Source organism: Nansenia antarctica (assembly GCF_963989245.1).
Source record: "Nansenia antarctica genome assembly, chromosome: 3".
NCBI classification, from domain to species: Eukaryota; Metazoa; Chordata; class Actinopteri; order Argentiniformes; family Microstomatidae; genus Nansenia; species Nansenia antarctica.
In genome coordinates, this window is record NC_137688.1 from 72,341,118 (window position 1) to 72,363,863 (window position 22,746).

Sequence of the window (22,746 nt, forward strand, 5' to 3'; positions counted from 1 at the left end):
CCTTGCCTATTGCATAGGATCCGCCGCACGACCCCGTGGCCGGCAGTCCCAGAAGAGGCCGCCAGGCAGACTAGCTGACTGGCTCCTCGAGCCCAGTACCGTTATTCCGGCACCCAGGGGGCGGTGTTGCGCGACGGATCCTTGTCCAGAAATACTCCTATACCGCCCTCGGAAGCGGCCGCCCAATATGCCGCTTCCCGTGTGCCTCGGCCATATCTGGATCTGGCGAGCCGGGATACGAACCCCGGCCCCGGTGGGCAGCATGCACTAGTGGCCAGTGCGTAGACCGCTACACCACCGCGGGGCAACACCCTGACATCTCTAACGCACCTTCTCCACAGACGACTTTAACTGTGAAAACCCCCAAACAAACAAATAGACAAACAAACATGTGTTTGACCTTTGACCTGACCTCAGTCAGAGAAGCAGCCCCACCTGTCTCTGACGGGCCTCTGTGTCAAACCAGGAAGTGAAACTAGCGTCTGGTGCTAGGTTTCCGTTAACCGGTAATTGCCGGACTTTGTCCGGTAATTTTTTTTGAAGTCCGACAAATTGAAAAGTCGTCGGACATATTGTCCGGACATATTGTCCGGACATATTGTCCGGTGAAAATAATTCCCTTTGAATACAATTCGCTAAAGTTCACATTCTGATTCCTTCTATTTTAAAAAAGACGAATATATAGGCTATGTATTTCTTTTATTATGATATGATTTGACACCGGCATGATGATGACTCCTAATGTGTAGGCTGCCTATGCGAAACAGCGCACAGGTGCCACATGGGATTGATGCCAGATGGGATTACAGCTTAACCAGTCTATTACCGCTTAAACACAGTAGCCCATTCGGCGGTAACCCATGCCTATCTGGCAACCCTGCCAACCCGTCCACCATAGTAATACGCAAACGTTGCAGCTCAAAGTGCACCATAGCGAGCGATTAAATTAATGGAAAGATGGCAAAACAAAGTAAGCTTAGCAATTATTTCATGAAGCCAAGCAACAATGAGTCTGAGCCTGAGGAGAAGTCTGACTTGGAAGAGATGGAGGCCGCAGCGGCTGACGCCGTCGTGGCTCCTCCAGCCAAGAAGTCTCGTGGATTCAGAGTTGAATGGAAAAAAACTTTCCCCTGGCTGCGTTTAGATGAGGAAGCCGGAAAAATGTAAGCCTAATATGCTTCATCTCAGCTTTTAAATCAAACAAATACCAGTTAAATCATTGTAATCACGATCAAATTGATGAAAAGCCCTGAGTGAAATGAAATGCACAGCTCTCATTATCAACTGCATGTTGTTAAGGTACGACAATGTCTGCTTATTCAGCTATTGACGCTTAAACACTGTGAGTTTCGTATGAACGTTATGACTTATAATGTCATATAAACGGTGAACGAGTCCAACCTGTCAGAACCCAAATAGACCCGCCCACGCATCTGATCTGCTCGATGTCGGAGTCTAGTTTTCCACAGCCAAACATTCAGCACTACAAAACTGACACGACAATTGTACTATTAAACTTTACTCTAGGCTATTTTATTTAAGGCTATCCCCTATCTATCTGAGAAAAGGCATAGGCGATAGGCCTAGGCTGTAACATCGAACGGAAATTAGCCTATACATACGCATTGCAAGTTAATTTAAAGCCTATTTATTTTCAAAGAGTTTTATTCTATTTTATTTTATCTGATAAAAGGCATATGAACGGAAATTAGGCTAGCCGTGTCACGCCAGAAGCCTACATGCTTGCACTGTTACTGTTCAATAAAATGTTATACATCTAGACATTGTGGTATTTCTTTATATACGTATCCCAGACTGCCTATCAATTGTTTCTCAATAAACAGTTATGTTCTTCCCATTGTCATACTCCCGAGCTAAACGAAATGCCTTCCCAACCAGCGAGACTTATAGAAATGACGTTGTTTTATTGATTTAAAAAAAAGGGTAAAACTGGAAAGAGAAAATAGAAAACTCACATTAATCCCAAACAATTTAACAAACTTCAGTTAACGTAATGTGGAGTCCGTTCATTGATCGATGCTGTCTGTTCAGTTCCCAGTGAGGCGCCCGTTCAGCGCTGGACCCGTTCAGCGCTGGATTTGACGCATGGCATAGCGCGCATGCGTCAAATCATGTTATATTATTATATATTATATAGCTCGCATCTAATCGTATCGGATGAGAAATAGACATTAAATGGCATATATAGGCCGCTACACAACAGTAATCACCGCGACAAACAGCTATATTAGATTTTGATTTTGATTTTTTTTTTTTTTTTTTTTTTTTTTTAATATTTTAATATGATGACCGGAATATATCACGTTTGTCCGGTAAATCGAATTCTTCCCGGACACGATGTCCGACGGCAAATTTTTCTAACGGAAACCCTGGTCTGGTGTCTGGTTAGGATGCTGACCGAGGTTCCTCTTTCAGAGAAGAACACCTGCTGCTGATGAGACGCGTGACTCAGACTGGTCTGCCTTAAGTGATGGACTGTTGACATTTATGTCTCGGAAGCTAGTCTCAGGCCACTTCCACACGGAGACAGAACCCATCTGTTTCTTTTTCATTTAAAAAACGTTTTCTGTAAACATCAAGTCATCTCAAGATATCTCTCAAAATATGTGCGTCCAAACGAAACCACTGAAAATGCTGAAACGCTGCCACACACATGACACCAAACACAGAGGAGAAGAACGGAGCATGCGCGACACTCGTGCGATGGCGTCAAGTTCAGGACGGATGCGTTTGGGTTGTAAAGACGGAAATGCTAGGCTAAGCTAGGGGGGCGTCTTCAGGTCTGTTCACTCTGGGACCCGGTCAAAACATAGCGTCTTCAGGCTCCCAGAACGCGGTTCTGTGTGGACGAAACGTCCCTACGATGAAACACTTTGGCAGATACGCCCAGATTCACCTCCGTGTGGACAAGGCCTTAAATATGTACCAGACAAGGCCTTAAATATGTACCAGACAAGGCCTTAAATATGTATTGAGCCTCGGAAAAGGGCTATATAAATTTAACGAATTATTATTATTATTATTATTAATTGTGTCGCATCAATGCAGTCCTTTTTGATTTCTTTTGCAGATTTTTGATTTCCTTAACCTAAGTTAAATATAACAAACAGGCTAATATCCCATGGCACGTCATGTTGGAATTGAACCCAGAAGTCGTAGCTCCCAGACGTCAGAATGGAACAATGCCTTTTGTGTTTGTAGAGGAGGATGCAGTCAGACATCCTAGCATGCTAGCTCTGTGTGCTGCAACTCTGCTGCAACGCTGCACCTGTCTGCTGCTGCTGCTGCACCTGTCTGCTGCTCCATGCACCTCTCCCGCTGCTTCCCTCCCTGACCTACCTAGTGACCTCTCTGTCCTACCACACACACACACACACACACAGACACGCACAGAGACAGTCAGGTCTAAGACAGACCCACACACATTCACATTCATTCAGAATAATCTACATTACACACAGACCATGTAGAGTCTAGACCTTCTGGTAGAACACAGACCATGTAGAGTAAAGACCTTCTGGTAGAACACGGACCATGTAGAGTAAAGACCTTCTGGTAGAACACAGACCATGTAGAGTAAAGACCTCCTGGTAGAACACAGACCATGTAGAGTAAAGACCTCCTGGTAGAACAGCTGTAGGCGCTGGGACAGACAGATATGAACCCCCCATGCAGATCCACAGGAAGGTAGACCCCCTCACATCTGGCCTCACACACCTGTCTCTCTCTCTCTCTCTCTCTCACTCTCTGTCTCTCTCACTCTCTGTCTCTCTCTCTGTCTCACTCTCTCCCTCCCCCTCCCTCTCTCCCACCCCCCCCTTTCTTTCTCTCTCCCCCATCCTCCCTCCCTCCCTCCTCTCTCTCTCTCTCTCTCTCTCTCTCTCTCTCTCTCTCTCTCTGTCTATTGTCTACATATTAATTGTTCATATTACCATGCATCATTGCCCCATGACGTGTTCCACCCATGTGTGAGTGTGTGCACCATGCCAGCCTGGTAGAGTGGAGGTGTGTGTGTGTGTGTGTGTGTGTGTGTGTGTGTGTGTACACACACCATGCCAGCCTGTTAGCGGTGGTGAGGAGGTGTTGGTGAGCAGCACAGCTGCTGGTTCATCAGATCACAACCAGAATCTGATGAAATGCTTCCTGCTTTAAACCAAGTATGCAGCCTGTACTTGCTGTGGGGTGGGTAGGGGGGTAGGGGAAGTGGGTGGAGGTGTGGGGATGGGTGTTAAATAAACAACAAAATAAAGTGAATTGAATAAAAGAGTAAAATAAAAACCCAACATAAAGACCTAGCAGACATGTGATCTTGTCCAGTAGGATGTACCACCAGCCTGACTGCCCGCCCCGCCCAGCCTGATCAATACACACTCACATCCTCTGTCAGCAGCCAGTATTGATTATTGATTGTGTGACTGACACATTACCATGGTTCCCTCCCCCGGGGTATGACATCACACACCAGTTGTGTATTGTTGTGTAGAATGAACCACACCAGATATAATCCCTGGGCCAGATTTCTCCATACCACTACACCCCTTGTCCCTCCTCCACCCCCCCCCCCCCTCCCTCCCTCTCTTCCTCCTCTTCCCTCCTCCTCCACCCCCCTCCCTCTCCTCCTCTTCCCTCCCTCTTCCTCCCCCCTCCCCTCCTCTCTGTCTTAGTCCATGTTGGTGTGATTGTCTCTCCATGCAGGGTCCAGAGGAAGTGGCCCCCCACCCTCTCACCACTGGCTCCCAACACATCTCTGCGGTACTGCCTCTCTCTCTCCCCCCTCTCTCTCTCCCCCCTCCTCTCTCTCTCTCTCTCCGCCCTCTCTCTGTCTCTCCCCTCTCTCTCTCCCCCTCCTCTCTCTCTCTCTCCGCCCTATCTCTGTGTCTCCCCTCTCTCTCTCTCTCTCCCCCCTCCTCCCCCCATCTCTCTCCGCCCTCCTTTCTCTCTCTCTGTCTCTCCTCTCTCCCCCCTCCTCTCTCTCTCTCCCCCCTCCTCTCTCTCTCTGCCCTCCTATCTCTCTCTCTGCCCTCCTCCCTCTCTCTCTGCCCTCCTCCCTCTTCTCTCCCTCCTCTCTCTCTCTGTGTCCTGTCATGGAAGCAGGCTAGTGTTATCCTTCACTAACAGAACCCTGGAGACGCCCTGCTGTCTGCTGCTGCTCTCGCTGTCTGTCTGTCTGTCCCTGCCACAAACCTGTCTGTCTGTCTGTCCCTGCCACAAACCTGTCTGTCTGTCTGTCCCTGCCACAAACCTGTCTGTCTGCTCTTGTCTTGTCAACACATCGCCTCACTTGTCTTTTTTCGTTTCTCTCTCTCTCTCTCTGTCTCTCTGTCTCTCTGTCTCTCTCTCTCTCTCTCTCTCTGTCTCTCTGTCTCTCTCTCTCTCTCTCTCTCCCTCTCTCTCTCTCTCTGTCTCTCTCCCTCTCGCGCTTGGGTTTTTCTTTCTCTCTCTTGGCTTGGGTTTCTTATCTGCTGGGCTGTTCTCTGTGCTTTGCTGTTGTTTCAGAAGCCTGCTTCACTGGCTGCTACAGCGTGAGCCTAGGCTCAGCTTAGCTTAGCCATAGCCTCGCCTAGCCTCGCCTAGCTTAGCCATAGCCTATCCTTAGCCATAGCCTCGCCTAGCCTTAGCCTAGCCGAGCCTAGCCTTAGCCGAGCCTTTGCTGATACTTTGCCGAGCCTTTGCTGAGCCTTAGCCAAGCTTTTGCCTAGTCTTAGCCTAGCCTTAGCCTAGCATTAGCCTAGCGTGTGACAGCATGCTTTCTGTCTGAGTGCATCTCTCACTGTGAAAAATAATGATTGGATACCGCCCAACCCGTGTGTGTGTGGAGTAGGTTGCGTGTGTGTGTGTGGTAGGGTGTCTGTGTGTGTGTGTGGGTGGTAGGCTGTGTGTGTGTGGTACTCTGGTGACTCCCCCCCCTACCCTCTGGTGACTCCCCCCCCCCTACCCTCTGGTGACTCCTCCCCCCTACCCTCTGGTGACTCCTCCCCCCTACCCTCTGGTGACTCCTCCCCCCTACCCTCTGGTGACTCCTCCCCCCTACCCTCTGGTGACTCCTCCCCCCTACCCTCTGGTGACTCCGCCCCCCCTACCCTCTGGTGACTCCCCCCCACCCTCTGGTGACTCCTCCCCCCTACCCTCTGGTGACTCCTCCCCCCTACCCTCTGGTGACTCCTCCCCCCTACCCTCTGGTGACTCCGCCCCCCCTACCCTCTGGTGACTCCTCCCCCCCTACCCTCTGGTGACTCCTCCCCCCCTACCCTCTGGTGACTCCTCCCCCCCTACCCTCTGGTGACTCCTCCCCCCCTACCCTCTGGTGACTTCTCCCTCCCACCCTCTGGTGACTCCGCCCCCCCTACCCTCTGGTGACTTCTCCCTCCCACCCTCTGGTGACTCCGCCCCCTACCCTCTGGTGACTCCGCCCCCCCCACCCTCTGGTGACTCCTCCCCCTCCACCCTCTGGTGACTCCTCCCCCTACCCTCTGGTGACTCCTCCCCCTACCCTCTGGTGACTCCTCCCCCTACCCTCTGGTGACTCCCCCCCTACCCTCTGGTGACTCCGCCCCCCTATCCTCTGGTGACTCCCCCCTACCCTCTGGTGACTCCTCCCCCTACTCTCTGGTGACTCCTCCCCCTACTCTCTGGTGACTCCTCCCCCTACTCTCTGGTGCCTCCGCCCCCCTACCCTCTGGTGACTCCCCCCCCACCCTCTGGTGACTCCTCCCCCCACCCTCTGGTGACTCCGCCCCCCCTACCATCTGGTGACTCCACCCCCCCTACCCTCTGGTGACTCCGCCCCCCTACCCTCTGGTGACTCCGCCCCCCTACCCTCTGGTGACTCCGCCCCCCCTACCCTCTGGTGACTCCGCCCCCCCTACCCTCTGGTGACTCCGCCCCCCACCCTCTGGTGTCTCCTCCCCCCTACCCTCTGGTGACTCCTCCCCCCTACCCTCTGGTGACTCCTCCCCCCTACCCTCTGGTGACTTCGCCCCCCTACCCTCTGGTGACTCCGCCCCCCACCCTCTGGTGACTCCTCCCCCCTACCCTCTGGTGACTCCTCCCCCCCCACCCTCTGATGTCTCCTCCCCCCTACCCTCTGGTGACTCCTCCCCCCTACCCTCTGGTGACTTCGCCCCCCTACCCTCTGGTGACTCCGCTCCCCCCACCCTCTGGTGACTCCCCCCCTACCCTCGGGTGCTTGTGTGTGTTGGTGGTTTTCCTGCGTCGTGGTGGTGGGTGCTTCCCCCCTCCCCCTAGCCCTTCTACTCACTCTAGTTCTACAGCCCCCCCCCCCCATGCTGACCTCTGACCCCTCCCCCCCCAGCCTGAGCCCACAGAGGAGGACATTGAGAAGAACCCGGAGCTGAAGAAGCTGCAGATCTACGGGGCGGGGCCTAAGATGCTGGGCCTGGGCCTGGTGCCCCGCAACAAGAGCCTGGCCAGGAAAGGTGGGTCTGTCTGTCTGTCTGTCTCTGTCTGTCTGTCTGTCTCTGTCTGTCTCTCTAAAGCCTGGTACACATAAAGATTTTGTAAATCTTAACAGTTTATCTGAGAGAGACCCCACACATGAAGAAAAAAAATCATGGATTGAACAGTTTTGATCGTATTGTGTATGGAGTGCTCCGATATTCCCAATACAGCACACCACATACATAAAGATCTGTCCTACGACAGTCTGGAGTCTCGTCCCCCAAGGCAGAAATCTCGCGTGATCAAACGTGATGTAACGTAATCTGCCAGATTATCTTTGTGTTTACCAGGCTTTAGTCTGTGTGATGCAGGACTAGTCAGTGTGTGTGTGACAGGGTTAGGGTATGGAGGTCAGAGGTCAGGAGTCTCTCTGCTCTCTTCCAGACGAGACGCCTTTGACAGTGACGGTCCGAGGCCCCGCCCCCGGCGCCGTGAAGGCGGAGCCTGGGGAGGTCACGGGGGTTGTGGCGGCCCCGCCCACTCTGGACACTGACAGCCCGGTGAAGGAGGAGCAGGAGGAGAAGGAGCAGGAGGAGGACGAGGAGGAGGCGCAGGAGCAGGGAGGCGCTGGGGGGCCCTGCACCAAGATGACCATGAGGCTCCGGCAGAACCTCAGCAACCCCCAGTTTGTAAGTAGGAGTGTGTGTGTGTGTGTGTGTGTGTGTGTGTGTGTGTGTGTGTGTGTGTGTGTGTGTGTGTGGGTGTGGGTGTGGGTGTGGGTGTGAGAATGAAGTGTTATGAGAAGCCGTGGTATATGGTGGATATCGGCGCAGCTGGTTAGGCACGATATATACCACGGCTTCGAGTTCCATAATGCATTTATACAACGGTTACCACATTTATCTATCAATATTTCACAGAAGAAAGACAAGACAAACTTTTAATTAATGTATTATAATGTAACTATGTTTTATTGTACCGTATTTTACGCACTATAAGGCACACTTAAAAGCCTTTAACTTTCCAAAAAAACGACAGTGCGCCTTATAATCCGGAGCGCCTTATATATGGATCAATTGGTTAATTGGTTGATCCATACTGGTTGTACACGGCGCTCAAGGCGCTCTGTCAAAATGTTTCAGTACGACTGGTAAACTACAAAGCCGCACCGCTTGCAGCATTACGGTAATCAGTAAACACCGGTACTGATGTGCTTACTCACAGTCCCACACCACAAGACCCCAAGTAAAGAAGACTAAACAGAGTTTCCGAGGGAACAAAGCGAGATGGCCACAGTTAGAGATGGCCACAGTTAGACACAGTTAGAGGACAAACTCGAACAGTGGGTTGTTGAACAGAGAGCAGCAAGTAGAAGCGTCTCTACAGTCACTATTCGAATGAAGGCAACAGCGCTAGCACGGGACATGAACATCGATGAATTTCGAGGCGGTCCTTCTTGGTGCTTTCAACTTGAAGTTTTAAAGTACCCACTCGATATAAAAAACAACCTTTTAACGATCACTGTTCGGTCTACTGACGCCGACCGAAAGGCTGGACTGAAGGACACGGATACCATTCAACTCGTTTTTCTTATTTTTAGTGAAAATTGAATAGATTGTAAAACCTGCGAATGCAGACAACAAAACATACATGAATACACAGCTCTGACACATTCAAAGACTAAAACAAAGCATATAAATGTTACACAAAGCACGCATCAAACACACTAACCGTGGCATCCCTCAAGTCCTGGCATCACACAATGAACCCATACGCACGGTCTCCCACTATTTAAGCACCTAATCACAGCCCCCAATATCCCTCCGCATACCTGATCTATATAATCAAACAATTCCCACGCAGTTATGAGGCATAACTCAAAATAATGTTACTAATATCTAATAATCAATAATTAATAATAACTAATAATTATTCAAATAACATTTAAAATAACATTCCACATTTGTCCCATTTTATAGGCTAAAATATGCACACTGAAACACCCCATCCTAACTGGACAGTACAATCACTAAACACTTATAATTTGTGTATTGGATTCATTATTCTCGTTTGCCGGAGGCTACCGGTAAGGGAGGGTTGACTTGTAAACATACTTTCGTTTTAGCTCGTGTTCAAAAGCAAGAACTGTGTGTTCATCTAGTTATGTGTAGTTATGTGTTTTTAGCATGTCGATGTTCTCCCAGTATGTTGTCATGTTATTAAAATACAGTTGAGACCTTTGTAGCGATGTGTTTTGTTAGCAGCGTTCGTAGCTGTGGCTGCGTTCAGAGTCACTTTTCTCCCATTCAGTGTTTGAGGTGAACCAACATTCAAATACGCCTGTCGTGTTCAATCTTTCTCTGATTTGAATGTATGACACGTCATTTGAAAGCTTACAATCTGTAGTTTAAGCATGTGTAAAAACTGAAATTACGTTGCACATTTCACCAGGAGCTGTCACATATTGGTTGTTGGTTATAATTGTATAGCCTATTGGTTGTTTTCTGGTGTTGTTTTATTGTTTTGCTCTGTTTGTAGTCTACTTGATGTATTTTTATCAGCTGTTAAATCACCACAGCGGTTAATCCACTAATAGAGATAATAGCAGATTGAAAATGCTTGTAGCTAACTACTCTATATCTCGTGGTCGCAGCTATTGCGAATTGCTATTCACGCGAGTCAGCTGTGAATCACCGCAGGTCCTTGACGCTTGTTGCAAAAATGGATGACGAACGGCTGATACTTGAGGTGGAAAAATATATATTTTTGACAGTGGAGCAGAGCAGGTAGAACGTTGACGGTGACAACGCTCAGGTGGAGCTTGGACAACGGGAAGTTGACACAACACCGATGGAGAGGTGACGCAACGCAGTAGGTGGAGCTTGGGCGTAACGCTACGCAACCCCAGTCAAACGTTTGACTGCAGTATTCTATATTCTATTCTATGCGCCTTATAATCCGGTGCGCCCTGTATATGAAAACAGTTCTAAAATAGGCCATTCATTGAAGGTGCGCCTTATAATCCGGTGCGCCTTATAGTGCGGAAAATACGGTAAGTGTATTCATCCGCTGAACAGTTGTTTATCGGTTGCTGACCAATACAGATGGTGTGTTGTTATCTTTATCTAGCCAGGTTTCAGTTATGAATAAGAAATCAAGTTCATAGGAGCTAATCAAGTCGTTGATTAAGAGAGACTTATTAGTTAAGGATCTGGCATTGAAAAAAGCTAGCTACCTCCGCCCCTCCTGCAGGTTGATTCGTTTGTGTGCAGGATGTGTGATCTAACCTCCACCCCTCCTGCAGGTTGATTCGTTCGTGTGCAGGATGTGCGGTCGCGGGGATGAGGATGAGAAGCTGCTCCTGTGTGATGGCTGTGACGACAACTACCACACCTTCTGTCTGCTGCCCCCCCTCACCGACCCCCCCAAGGGCAACTGGCGCTGCCCCAAGTGTGTGGCTGAGGTGAGACACACACACACACACACACTTCTCTTTCTCTCTCCCCCCTCTCTCTCTCTCTCTTTCTCTCTCTTCCCCCCTCTCTCTCTCTTTCTCTCTCTTCCCCTCTCTCTCTCTCTCTCTCTCTCTCTCTCTCCCCCTCTCTCTCTCTCTCCCCCCCCCTCTCTCTCTCTCTCCCTCTCTTTCTCTCTCTCCCCCTCTCTTTCTCTCTCTCCCCCTCTCTTTCTCACACACACACACACACACACACTGCTCAAACACCCAGTGTGTGTATCTCAGTGTTATCAGGTGAACGGGGTAACAAGTCGGCAGCCGATCGATTTACATGGAAATCCATTTCAATTTCATATGTTTCAACGTTGTTGAGAATCACAACACAAACTCGCTAGTCAAGCCAAAACACTGCAACAAAGCAATGGATTGGGTCAGTAATCTCCACTGCTACCTAGTTAACTAGAACACAACTTTACATTGTTACCTAGTTAACTAGAACACTACTTTACATTGTTACCTAGTTAACTAGAACACTACTTTACATTGTTACCTAGTTAACTACAACACTACTTTACATTGTTACCTAGTTAACTAGAACACTACTTTACATTGTTACCTAGTTAACTACAACACTACTTTACATTGTTACCTAGTTAACTACAACGCTACTTTACATTGTTACCTAGTTAACTAGAACACTACTTTACATTGTTACCTAGTTAACTACAACACTACTTTACATTGTTACCTAGTTAACTAGAACACTACTTTACATTGTTAGCTAGTCAACTACAACACTACTTTACACTGTTACCTAGTTAACTAGAACACTACTTTACATTGTTACCTAGTTAACTAGAACACTACTTTACATTGTTACCTAGTTAACTAGAACACTACTTTACATTGTTACCTAGTTAAACTACAACACTACTTTACATTGTTACCTTGTTAACTATAACACTACTTTACATTGTTACCTAGTTAACTAGAACACTACTTTACATTGTTACCTAGTTAACTACAACACTACTTTACATTGTTACCTAGTTAACTACAACGCTACTTTACATTGTTACCTAGTTAACTAGAACACTACTTTACATTGTTACCTAGTTAACTACAACACTACTTTACATTGTTACCTAGTTAACTACAACACTACTTTACATTGTTACCTAGTTAACTAGAACCAGTGTTTCCTCTATATGCATTTATTGGTGGCGGGCCGCCACGAATGAATTTCCTCCGCCACCATTCAGACAGTCCACTTTGATTCAGGCTGCGAGTTATTATGACCGAATCTCTCAACAGGCGCGCGGCGCGAGGCGACGCGCTTTCAAAACTGGCTGCGTTCGTAAATTCACTCAGGAAATCCGATCAGCACTCGTGGAATGCCTCTCGTCCAATCAAATGACTCGGTTTCTCTATGACGTCGGGCCCAGTGTGCGCTCCAGCGCTCTCAGAGCGACTTTACGAACGCAACCTTACACTCATCTAGCTAGTTAGCTTAGCAGTCGTAGCTCAATGGAGTGAGAAGCAGAGTTGTTGCCTTGTTGAAAACATATTCAGACTCCCCAGCTGTTCTACACGAGTTTATGACATGCAGCTGTATCATGCGGTGGTAGTACTAAACCCTCGTTGTGTATTGTTTGTTTTGCCGTGGAAATGAAACATTTATGAGTCTTACAACAACTCATGTGCGTGTAAAAAGCCGGTAAACGGATTTCTCTTTTAGTCCGTCGCCGGTGCCTTTAATCCCGTATCCTAATCGAAAATGCAACATCATCAGCGACGGCTGTGGGTTATTGCATTTACTGCTGTTCTCTGGTTCATGTTCTTATACCAGTGCAGTGCCATATTCTGTATATTCTTTTTTTTTTTTTGGGCCATCCTCTAGTTTTGGGTGTGCGTTTCATGCGCGTGCACGCGGAAAAAAACGCGCGCGCTGCGCGCCCGGTCAGGGGTAGCCGCCACCATTGTAAAAAAATCCTGGAGGAAACACTGAGAACACTACTTTACATTGTTACCTAGTTAACTACAACACTACTTTACATTGTTAGCAGGCTCACAGAACAAGCTGTGTTAGCTGACTAGTGATGCGTCATTGCAGTACAACAACGCAGACATGTTGTGCTGTATCAGACATGTTGTACTGTATCAGGCTGAAATGTTTTTTCGAAATAAAAGTCTGAAAATCAGCCGACTTGTTTACCCCTTTCACCCGCAGCTCACATCTGTTCTGCCTTTGTTTACTGTTCAATGCTCACCTCTGCACCTCTTCCCCCTCCTCCCTTTCTTCCCCTCCCTCCCTCCCTCCCTCTCCTCAGGAGTATAAGAGGCCGTCAGAGGCGTTTGGGTTCGAGCAGGCGACCAGAGAGTACACCCTGCAGAGCTTCGGGGAGATGGCCGACACCTTCAAAGCAGACTACTTCAACATGCCTGTCCATGTGAGTGTCTGCACCTGTGTGTGTGTGTGTGTGTGTGTGTGTGTGTGTGTGTGTGTGTGTGTGTGTGTGTGTGTGTGTGTGTGGGGGGGGGTGGTAGATGGTCCCTACAGAGCTGGTGGAGAGGGAGTTCAGCTCATTTACATTCACATGTTTGGCATTTAGCAGACGCCTCTCAGGAGGGGCAGTACAGGGGGTAGTAGATGTCTCAGGAGGGGCAGTACAGGGGGTAGTAGATGTCTCAGGAGGGACAGTACAGGGGGTAGTAGATGTCTCAGGAGGGCCAGTACAGGGGGTAGTAGATGTCTCAGGAGGGACAGTACAGGGGGTAGTAGATGTCTCAGGAGGGACAGTACAGGGGGTAGTAGATGTCTCAGGAGGGGCAGTACAGGGGGTAGTAGATGTCTCAGGAGACACAGTGCTGGGGGGTAGTAGATGTCTCAGGAGGAGCAGTTAAGGTGTAACCTGAAGAGATGGAGGTCTTCAGTCTCTGGTGGAAGATGGGTAGTGACTCTGCAGTCCTGACAGCAGTGGGAAGCTCATTCCACCAGCGGGGAGCCAGGGTAGTGAAGATGGTGTGTGTGTGTGTGTGTGTGTGTGTAGATGGTCCCTACAGAGCTGGTGGAGAGGGAGTTCTGATGGTGTGTGTGTGTGTGTGTGTGTGTGTGTGTGTGTGTGTGTGTAGATGGTCCCTACAGAGCTGGTGGAGAGGGAGTTCTGGCGGCTGGTCAGCAGCATAGAGGAGGACGTGACGGTGGAGTACGGGGCCGACATCCACTCCAAAGAGTTTGGCAGCGGCTTCCCAGTGGACAACGGCAAGAAGACCCTGACCCAGGAGGAGGCGGTACGGACATCATCCCCCTCTCTCTCTCTGTCTGTCTCTCTCTCTGTCTGTCTCACTGTCTCTGTCACATGTCGTCGTCCCCCAGGACTATACCCGTAGTGGGTGGTATCTAACATGTCCCTCCCCCCCCCCCCCCCCCAGGACTATGCCCGTAGTGGGTGGAACCTGAACGTGATGCCGGTGCTGGAGCAGTCTGTCCTCTGCCACATCAACGCTGACATCTCAGGCATGAAGGTGCCCTGGCTCTACGTAGGGATGTGCTTCTCTGCCTTCTGCTGGCACATAGAGGACCACTGGAGCTACAGCATCAACTATCTGCACTGGTACATATATATATATACTAACCCATATATATATATATATATATATATATATACACACATAGAGGACCACTGGAGCTACTCCATCAACTACCTGCACTGGTACACACACACACACACACACACACACACACACACACATAGAGGACCACTGGAGCAACTCCATCAACTACCTGCACTGGTACACACACACACACACACACACACACACACACACACACACACACACACACACACACACACATAGAGGACCACTGGAGCTACAGCATCAACTACCTGCACTGGTACACATATATATATATATATATATATATATATATATATATATATATATATATATATATATATATATATATATATATATATACACATATATATATACTAACCCTAACCCATATATATATACACATAGAGGACCACTGGAGCTACTCCATCAACTACCTGCACTGGTACACACACACATATATATATATATATATATATATATATATATATATATATATATATATATATATATATACTAACCCTAACCCATATATACAGTATATCTCAAAAGTGAGTACACCCTTTAGATTTTTGCAAATATTCTGTTATATCCTTTCAGGGGATAACATTATCCTACTGAAACTTTGATATAACTTAAAGTACCGGTAGTCAGTGTGCTGCTTGAATAACAGTATAGATTTATTGTCCTTTGAAAATTACTCAGTACACAGCTGTCAATGTCTAAACAGCTGGCAACAAAAGTGAGTACACCCCATAGTGAACATGTCCTAATTGTGCCCAATGATGTTGTTTTCCCGCCCTGGTGTCATGTGACTCGTTAGTGTTACAAGGATTCAGGTGTAAATGATGAGCAGGGCTGTTAAATTTGGTGTTTTGGGCACAATTCTCTCTGAATGCTGGACAACATGGCACCTCATGCCAAGGAACTCTGAGCGGCTGAAAAAAATGATTATTGCGCTTCACAAAGATGGCCTTGGCTATAAGAAGATTGCCAACACCCTGAAAATGAGTTGCAGCACAGTGGCTAAGATCATACAGCGGTTTTCCAGGACAGGTTCCACTCGGAACAGGCCTCGCCAGGGTCGACCAAAGAAGTTGAGTCCACGTGCTCAGCGTCATATCCAGAGGTTGGTTTCCAAAAATAGATGTGCGAGTGCTTCCAGCATTGCTGCAGAGGTTGCAGAAGTGGGATGTCAGCCTGTCAGTGCCCAGACCATACGCCGCACACTGCATCAAATCGGTTTGTATGGTCGTCGCCCCAGACAGAAGCCTCTTCTGAAACCGATGCATAAGAAAGCCCGCAAACAGTTTGCTGAAGACAATGAATCCAAGAACATGAGTTACTGGAACCATGTCCTGTGGTCTGATGAGACCAAAATAAACCTGTTTGGGGGGTCAGATGGTGTCCGGCGTGTGTGGCGGCACCCTGGTGAGGAGTACCAAGACAAATGTGTTTTGCCTACAGTCAAGCAATGGTGGCAGCATCATGGTCTGGGGCTGCATGAGTGCTGCCGGCACTGGGGAGCTGCATTTTATTGAGGGACACATGAATTCCAATATATACTGTGACATCCTGCAGCAGAGCATGATCCCCTCTCTTCAGAAACTGGGCCGTAGGGCAGTTTTCCAACATGATAATGACCCTAAACACACCTCCAAGATGATAACGGCCTTGCTGAAGAAGCTGAAGGTTAAGGTGATGGACTGGCCAAGTATGTCTCCAGACCTAAACCCAATTGAGCACATGTGGGGCATCCTCAAGAGGCAGGTGGAGGAGTGCAAGGTGTCCAACATCCGTGGGCTCTGTGATGTCGTCATGGAGGAGTGGAAGAAGATTCCAGAAGCAACCTGTGCAGCTCTGGTGAATTCCATGCCCAGGAGGGTTAAAGCAGTGCTAGATAACAATGGTGGTCACACAAAATATTGACACTTTGGGCACAATTTAGACATGTTCACTATGGGGTGTACTCACTTTTGTTGCCAGCTGTTTAGACATTAACAGCTGTGTACTGAGTAATTTTCAATGGACAATAAATCTATACTGTTATTCAAGCAGCACACTGACTACTTTAAGTTATATCAAAGTTTCATTAAGATAGTGTTATCCCCTGAAAGGATATGACAGAATATTTGCACAAATCTAAAGGGTGTACTCACTTTTGAGATATACTGTATATACACATAGAGGACCACTGGAGCAACAGCATCAACTACCTGCACTGGTACATATATATATATATATATATATATATATATATACATATATACACTAACCCATATACAGTGGGTTCGGAAAGTATTCAGACCCCCTTAAGTTTTTCACACTTTGACATATTGCAGCCATTTTCTAAAATCAATTAATTTAATTTCTTTCCTCGTTCATGCACACACAGCACCCAATATTGTCAGAAAAACACAGACTTGTAGACATTTTTGCAGATTTATTACAAAATAAACACTGAAATATCACATGGCCATAAGTATTCAGACCCTTTGCTCAGTATTTAGTAGAAGCACCTTTTTGAGACAATACAGCCATGAGTCTTCTTGGGAATGATCCAACAAGTTTTTCACACCTGGATTTGGGGATCTTTTGCCATTCCTCCTTGCAGATCCTCTCCAGTTCTGTCAGGTTGGATGGTGAACGTTGGTGGACAGCCATCTTCAGGTCTCCAGAGATGCTCAATTGGATTTAAGTCAGGACTCTGGCTCGGCCATTCAAGAACATTCACAGAGTTGTTCTGAAACCTCTCCTTCGTTATTTTAGCTGTGTGCTTGGGATCATTGTCTTTTTGGAAGGTGAACCTTCGGCCCATTCTGAGGTCGTGTACACACTGGAAATGTTTTTTGTCCAGGATATCAATGTACTTGGCTGCATTCATCTTTCCTTCAATTGCAACCAGTCATCCTGTCCCTGCAGCTGAAAAACACCCCCACAGCCTGATGCTGCCACCACCATGCTTCACTGTAGGGATGGTATTAGGCAGGTGATGAGCAGTGCCAGGTGTTCTCCACACATACCGCTTAGAATTAAGACCAAAAAGTTCGATTTTGGTCTCATCAGACCAGAGAATTTTATTTCTCAGAGTCTGGGAGTCCTTCAGGTGTTTTTTGGCAAACTCGATGCGGGCTTTCATGTGTTTTGCACTGAGGAGAGGCTTCCGTCGGGCCACTCTGCCATAAAGCCCCGACTGGTGGAGGGCTGCAGTGATGGTTGTCTTTCTAGAACTTTGTCCCATCTCCCCGCTGCATCTCTGGAGCTCAGCCAGAGTGATCTTTGGGTTCTTCTTTACCTCTCTCACCATGGCTCTTCTCCCCCGGATGCTCAGTTTGGCCGGACGGCCAGTTCGAGGAAGAGTCCTGGTCGTCCCAAACTTCTTCCATTTAAGGATTATGGAGGCCACTGTGCTCTTAGGAACCTTAAGTGTAACAGAATTTTTTGTTGTAGACTTGGCCAGATCTGTGCCTTGCCACAATTCTGTGTCTCAGCTCTTCAGTCAGTTCCTTCGACATCATGATTCTCATTTGCTCTGACTTTACACTGTGAGCTGTAAGGTCTTATATTGACAGGTGTGTGCTTTTCCTAATCAAGTCCAATCAATATAATTAAGCATAGCTGGACTCCAATGAAGGTGTAGGCCCATCTCAAGGATGATCAGAAGAATTGGACAGCACCTGAGTTAAATATACAAGTGTCACAGCAAAGGGTCTGAATACTTATGGCCATGTGATATTTCAGTGTTTATTTTGTAATAAATCTGCAAACATTTCTACAAGTCTGTGTTTTTCTGACTATTGGGTGCTGTGTGTGCATGAACGAGGAAAAAAATGAAATTAATTGATTTTAGCAAATGGCTGCAATATGACAAAGAGTGAAACATGTAAGGGGGGTCTGAATACTTTCCGAACCCACTGTATATATACACATAGAGGACCACTGGAGCTACTCCATCAACTACCTGCACTGGTACACACACACACACACGTCCATCAACTACCTACACTGGTACACTATTATTCCTGTAACATCAGACATTTTCTAATTTGAAAACTGTTCCCTTCTCCTGTGTGTCTGTGTCTGTGTCTGTGTGTGTGTGTGTGTGTGTGTGTGTTAGGGGGGAGCCTAAGACGTGGTACGGGGTCCCCTCCGTGGCGGCGGAGCGTCTGGAGGGGGTGATGAAGAAGTTGACCCCCGAGCTGTTTGAGTCCCAGCCTGACCTGCTGCACCAGCTGGTCACCATCATGAACCCCAACATCCTGATGAGCCACGGAGTCCCTGTACGTACACACACACACACACACACACACACACACACACACACCATCATGAACCCCAACATCCTCATGAGCCACGGAGTACCTGTTCGTACACACACACACACACACACACACACACACACACCATCATGAACCCCAACATCCTGATGAGCCACGGAGTCCCTGTACGTACACACACACACACACACACACACACACACACACACACACACACACACACACACCATCATGAACCCCAACATCCTCATGAGCCACGGAGTACCTGTTCGTACACACACACACACACACACACACACACACACACCATCATGAACCCTGACCCCAGGACAACTGAATCATCTGCATATAGCAGAAGTTTGCACCCTACAACTGCCGGCCTGTCATTGACATGAATCAGAAACAGTAATGGACCCAGAATGCACCCCTGGGGCACTCCACATCACCTCCATGGCCCCTGACAGGGTCCCCTCAACATCACACATCTGATGTCACGTGTTGCCTTTGATTGACAGGTGGTGCGGACCAACCAGTGTGCGGGGGAGTTCGTCATCACCTTCCCCAGGGCCTATCACAGCGGCTTCAACCAGGGGTACAACTTCGCTGAGGCTGTCAACTTCTGCACCGCAGACTGGGTACGTCTGACCCTGACCCTTCATAACCATATAACATGATGTTAAGACTGGGTAGGTCTGACCCTGACCTTTCATAACCATATAACATGACATGATGTTTAGACTGGGTAGGTCTGACCCTAACCTTTCATAACCATATAACATGACATGATGTTAGACTGGGTAGGTCTGACCCTAACCCTTCATAACCATGTAACATAACATGATTTTAGACTGGGTAGGTCTGACCCTAACCCATCATAACTAGGGGTGTAACGATACATCGATTCACATCGATGCATCGATTCATTGACTAACGATCTGATTACATCGACGCAATGTAAAAACATCAATCTATATCGTCATCTTAAAGATACACCTTTATTTTGAAATGACACATTCTGCGTGACTGTCACCATTTCCGTGCAGCGCGCGACTAGCAGCGGCAAACTACAAAGAGCGCTGCACACTGCAGGTCAAGTCATGGCGAGTAGCAGGGATAACAACGACGAAATTCGCTCTCCTCTTCTCTTCCTCCTCCTCTCCGTCTCTCTCTATCTCTCCTTTCTTTCTCTTTCTCTGTCGGTCTCAGACAGCGTCAGCGTCTTCAGGTGCTCAGGGCCGTTGTTTCCCCTCCTCCTCTGGTTTATTCCTCCTCTCTTTCGGCTGTTATTCTCCGTGTCTATTCCTCCGTGCTGTCCTCTGCTCCTGTTCTCTCTCTCTCTCTCTCTCTCTCTCTCTCCGTTTGGTACGGTGGCTCCCTCCCTCTCTCTCCTCCGTCTTCGCTCCTGTCAGTGTGACTCGGAATGCGGAATTGTTTACATTTGTTTTGTTCTCCAGCTGAAATTGCTTATTTTGGTTAAGAAGAATGTATATAAGATGTACTGCACTGTACTGCATTTGCACTTATTATTTATTATTATTTTATTATTATTTATTATTATTGCACAAATATACTGTAGGTTAAATGGTGACCTTGGTTCAGTTCTTCTAACTGTTAAAAATACTGTGTTTATGAGACAGTAAAAAAGTGAACGTTTACAAAAATCCTGCCTTAAAAAAGGGGGGACAAGTTCTTCCAGTTTTGTTTCATAGGACATTAATGTTTTAAAGCTGAATATCTCTTGTTTGTGAGACTAGTGAACGGGTCTATTTTTCTTTTTGTAACAGATGAATACTGTATAATACAATATGATTTAAATGCTGGATACCTGGAAGAGCTCACAAATAAAATGGTCAAATCATATTCTAGTTGTTTTTGTGAGTTGATAATTGTGTTAGATTGGCATATGATATCGCGTCATATCGATCATATCGTCATATCGATCTTGAATCGAATCGAATCGAAATCGTATCGTGACTGTGACTGACATTGTGATATCGTCAAACATTGTATCGTCATACAAACAAATGAAGCTGGTGATTTACACCCCTAATCATAACCATATAACACTGAGTAATGCAGAGTACTGTTCTATATCGTGGAGCTCCGCCCCATAGGGGAGCTCTGCTCCTATTGGTTTACCCGCTACCTAAAGTAGCCAATGACTGAATTTTTCAATGCCTGCGCCCGCCTGGGGTGCTATATAAAGGGGTGTACTTCGCTACCTCATTCTCCCAAAAAGTTCAGCACGGGTTTATATCTGAAGACTGAGAAGGACGACTACTAAGACTGGAGAACCCGCCAGACTTTTCCCTTCAAGATATGGATCGTCCGCCGCCTATGGAGAAGTTCCTCCGGGACGCCTGCCGCTGCGACTTCCGAGCAGCGGAGGAGACTTTTCCCTTCAGCGATGGATCGTCCGCCGCCGACCACGAAGAAGTTCCTCCGGGACACCTGCCGCTGCGATTTCCTAGCGGCGGAGGACAAGCACGACTTCTGCCACGTCTGCCTCGGCCCCGAACAATGCCGAGGCGGCGTTGGTCGCCTCCCCCAGCTGCCTCCCCTTCCACCTCCTTTCCGTCGCGGAAAGGCGAAAGGGGATGGCCTGGATCAAGGAGAGCGTTTTTCCCCTGGCGGGCGCTATCTCGGGGATGCTATCCGACTCGAATAGCTCTGCCGATGATGCGTCCGGACAGGCCCCAGAGCGGCGTTCTGGGCAGGCACCTCCCCAAGTAGGGATGGTCCCGCCCGCTCAGCCGGCCCTGACACCACGCCGCCCTCACCCAGCTGAGTGGTCGGTGCCGGTGTCAGAATCAGAAAGCTCTGATGAGCTCGGTGCGCAGGCGGCGGCGAATAACATCGCCGTGTTTAACGCCGCCATTGCGAAGATCACCACAGACCGACCCAACGGTCTGTCTGCAGCGGAGGCGGAGTTTCTGAGCAAACTCAGTGCCGCGACGACACGAGGCGTTATTACATCAAAAACCCCTCCATGTCTATCAAGACCTGGCCCAGCTCATGAGCGTGCGGCCGGTTCTTTGATTATCAGGCATAATAAACCTGCGTCAATAAAGAGCATTGTTACACATAACAAACACTCTTTACAGACGGTAAGTCAGACGGTAAATCCCTAAGGAGGATTTTCCATGGTATCTACCAGAGCGGAGACCCACCTGCCTTGTCAGAGTGTGGTCGAATCGCTACCGGTTAGAAACGAAGCGGAGACTAGCCCAGCTTACCGGCGTGTGGCCAGCTCTCTGCCTAGCAGACTTACCCCTATCACGACACGAGGCGGTATTTACATCAAAAACCCCTCCATGTCTATTCAAGACCTGGCCCAGCTCATGAGCGTGCGGCCGGTTCTTTGATTATCAGGCATAATAAACCTGCGTCAATAAAGAGCATTGTTACACATAACAAACACTCTTTACAGACGGTAAGTCAGACGGTAAATCCCTAAGGAGGATTTTCCATGGTATCTACCGGAGCGGAGACCCACCTGCCTTGTCAGAGTGTGGTCGAATCGCTACCGGTTAGAAACGAAGCCGAGACTAGCCCAGCTTACCGGCGTGTGGCCAGCTCTCTGCCTAGCGGACTTACCCCTATCACGACACGAGGCGGTATTTACATCAAAAACCCCTCCATGTCTATTCAAGACCTGGCCCAGCTCATGAGCGTGCGGCCGGTTCTTTGATTATCAGGCATAATAAACCTGCGTCAATAAAGAGCATTGTTTCACATAACAAACACTCTTTACAGACGGTAAGTCAGACGGTAAATCCCTAAGGAGGATTTTCCATGGTATCTACCGGAGCGGAGACCCACCTGCCTTGTCAGAGTGTGGTCGAATCGCTACCGGTTAGAAACGAAGCGGAGACTAGCCCAGCTTACCGGCGTGTGGCCAGCTCTCTGCCTAGCAGACTTACCCCTATCACGACACGAGGCGGTATTTACATCAAAAACCCCTCCATGTCTATTCAAGAC

The 22,746-nt window shown here is 48.1% G+C and overlaps 1 protein-coding gene across 1 annotated transcript in view; it reads left to right on the forward strand.

The window, feature by feature from the left end:
- Nucleotides 1–22,746, forward strand: part of kdm5c (lysine demethylase 5C) — a 52,266-nt gene that overhangs the window by 12,384 nt on the left and 17,136 nt on the right. The window contains exons 7-15 of the mRNA XM_080525611.1: nt 4,717–4,773; nt 7,334–7,457; nt 7,864–8,108; nt 10,724–10,882; nt 13,204–13,323; nt 14,006–14,164; nt 14,306–14,487; nt 18,606–18,768; nt 19,281–19,400. Of these exons, the coding sequence (XP_080381737.1) occupies nt 4,717–4,773; nt 7,334–7,457; nt 7,864–8,108; nt 10,724–10,882; nt 13,204–13,323; nt 14,006–14,164; nt 14,306–14,487; nt 18,606–18,768; nt 19,281–19,400 (1,329 nt within the window). The remainder of the gene's footprint in view (nt 1–4,716; nt 4,774–7,333; nt 7,458–7,863; nt 8,109–10,723; nt 10,883–13,203; nt 13,324–14,005; nt 14,165–14,305; nt 14,488–18,605; nt 18,769–19,280; nt 19,401–22,746) is intronic.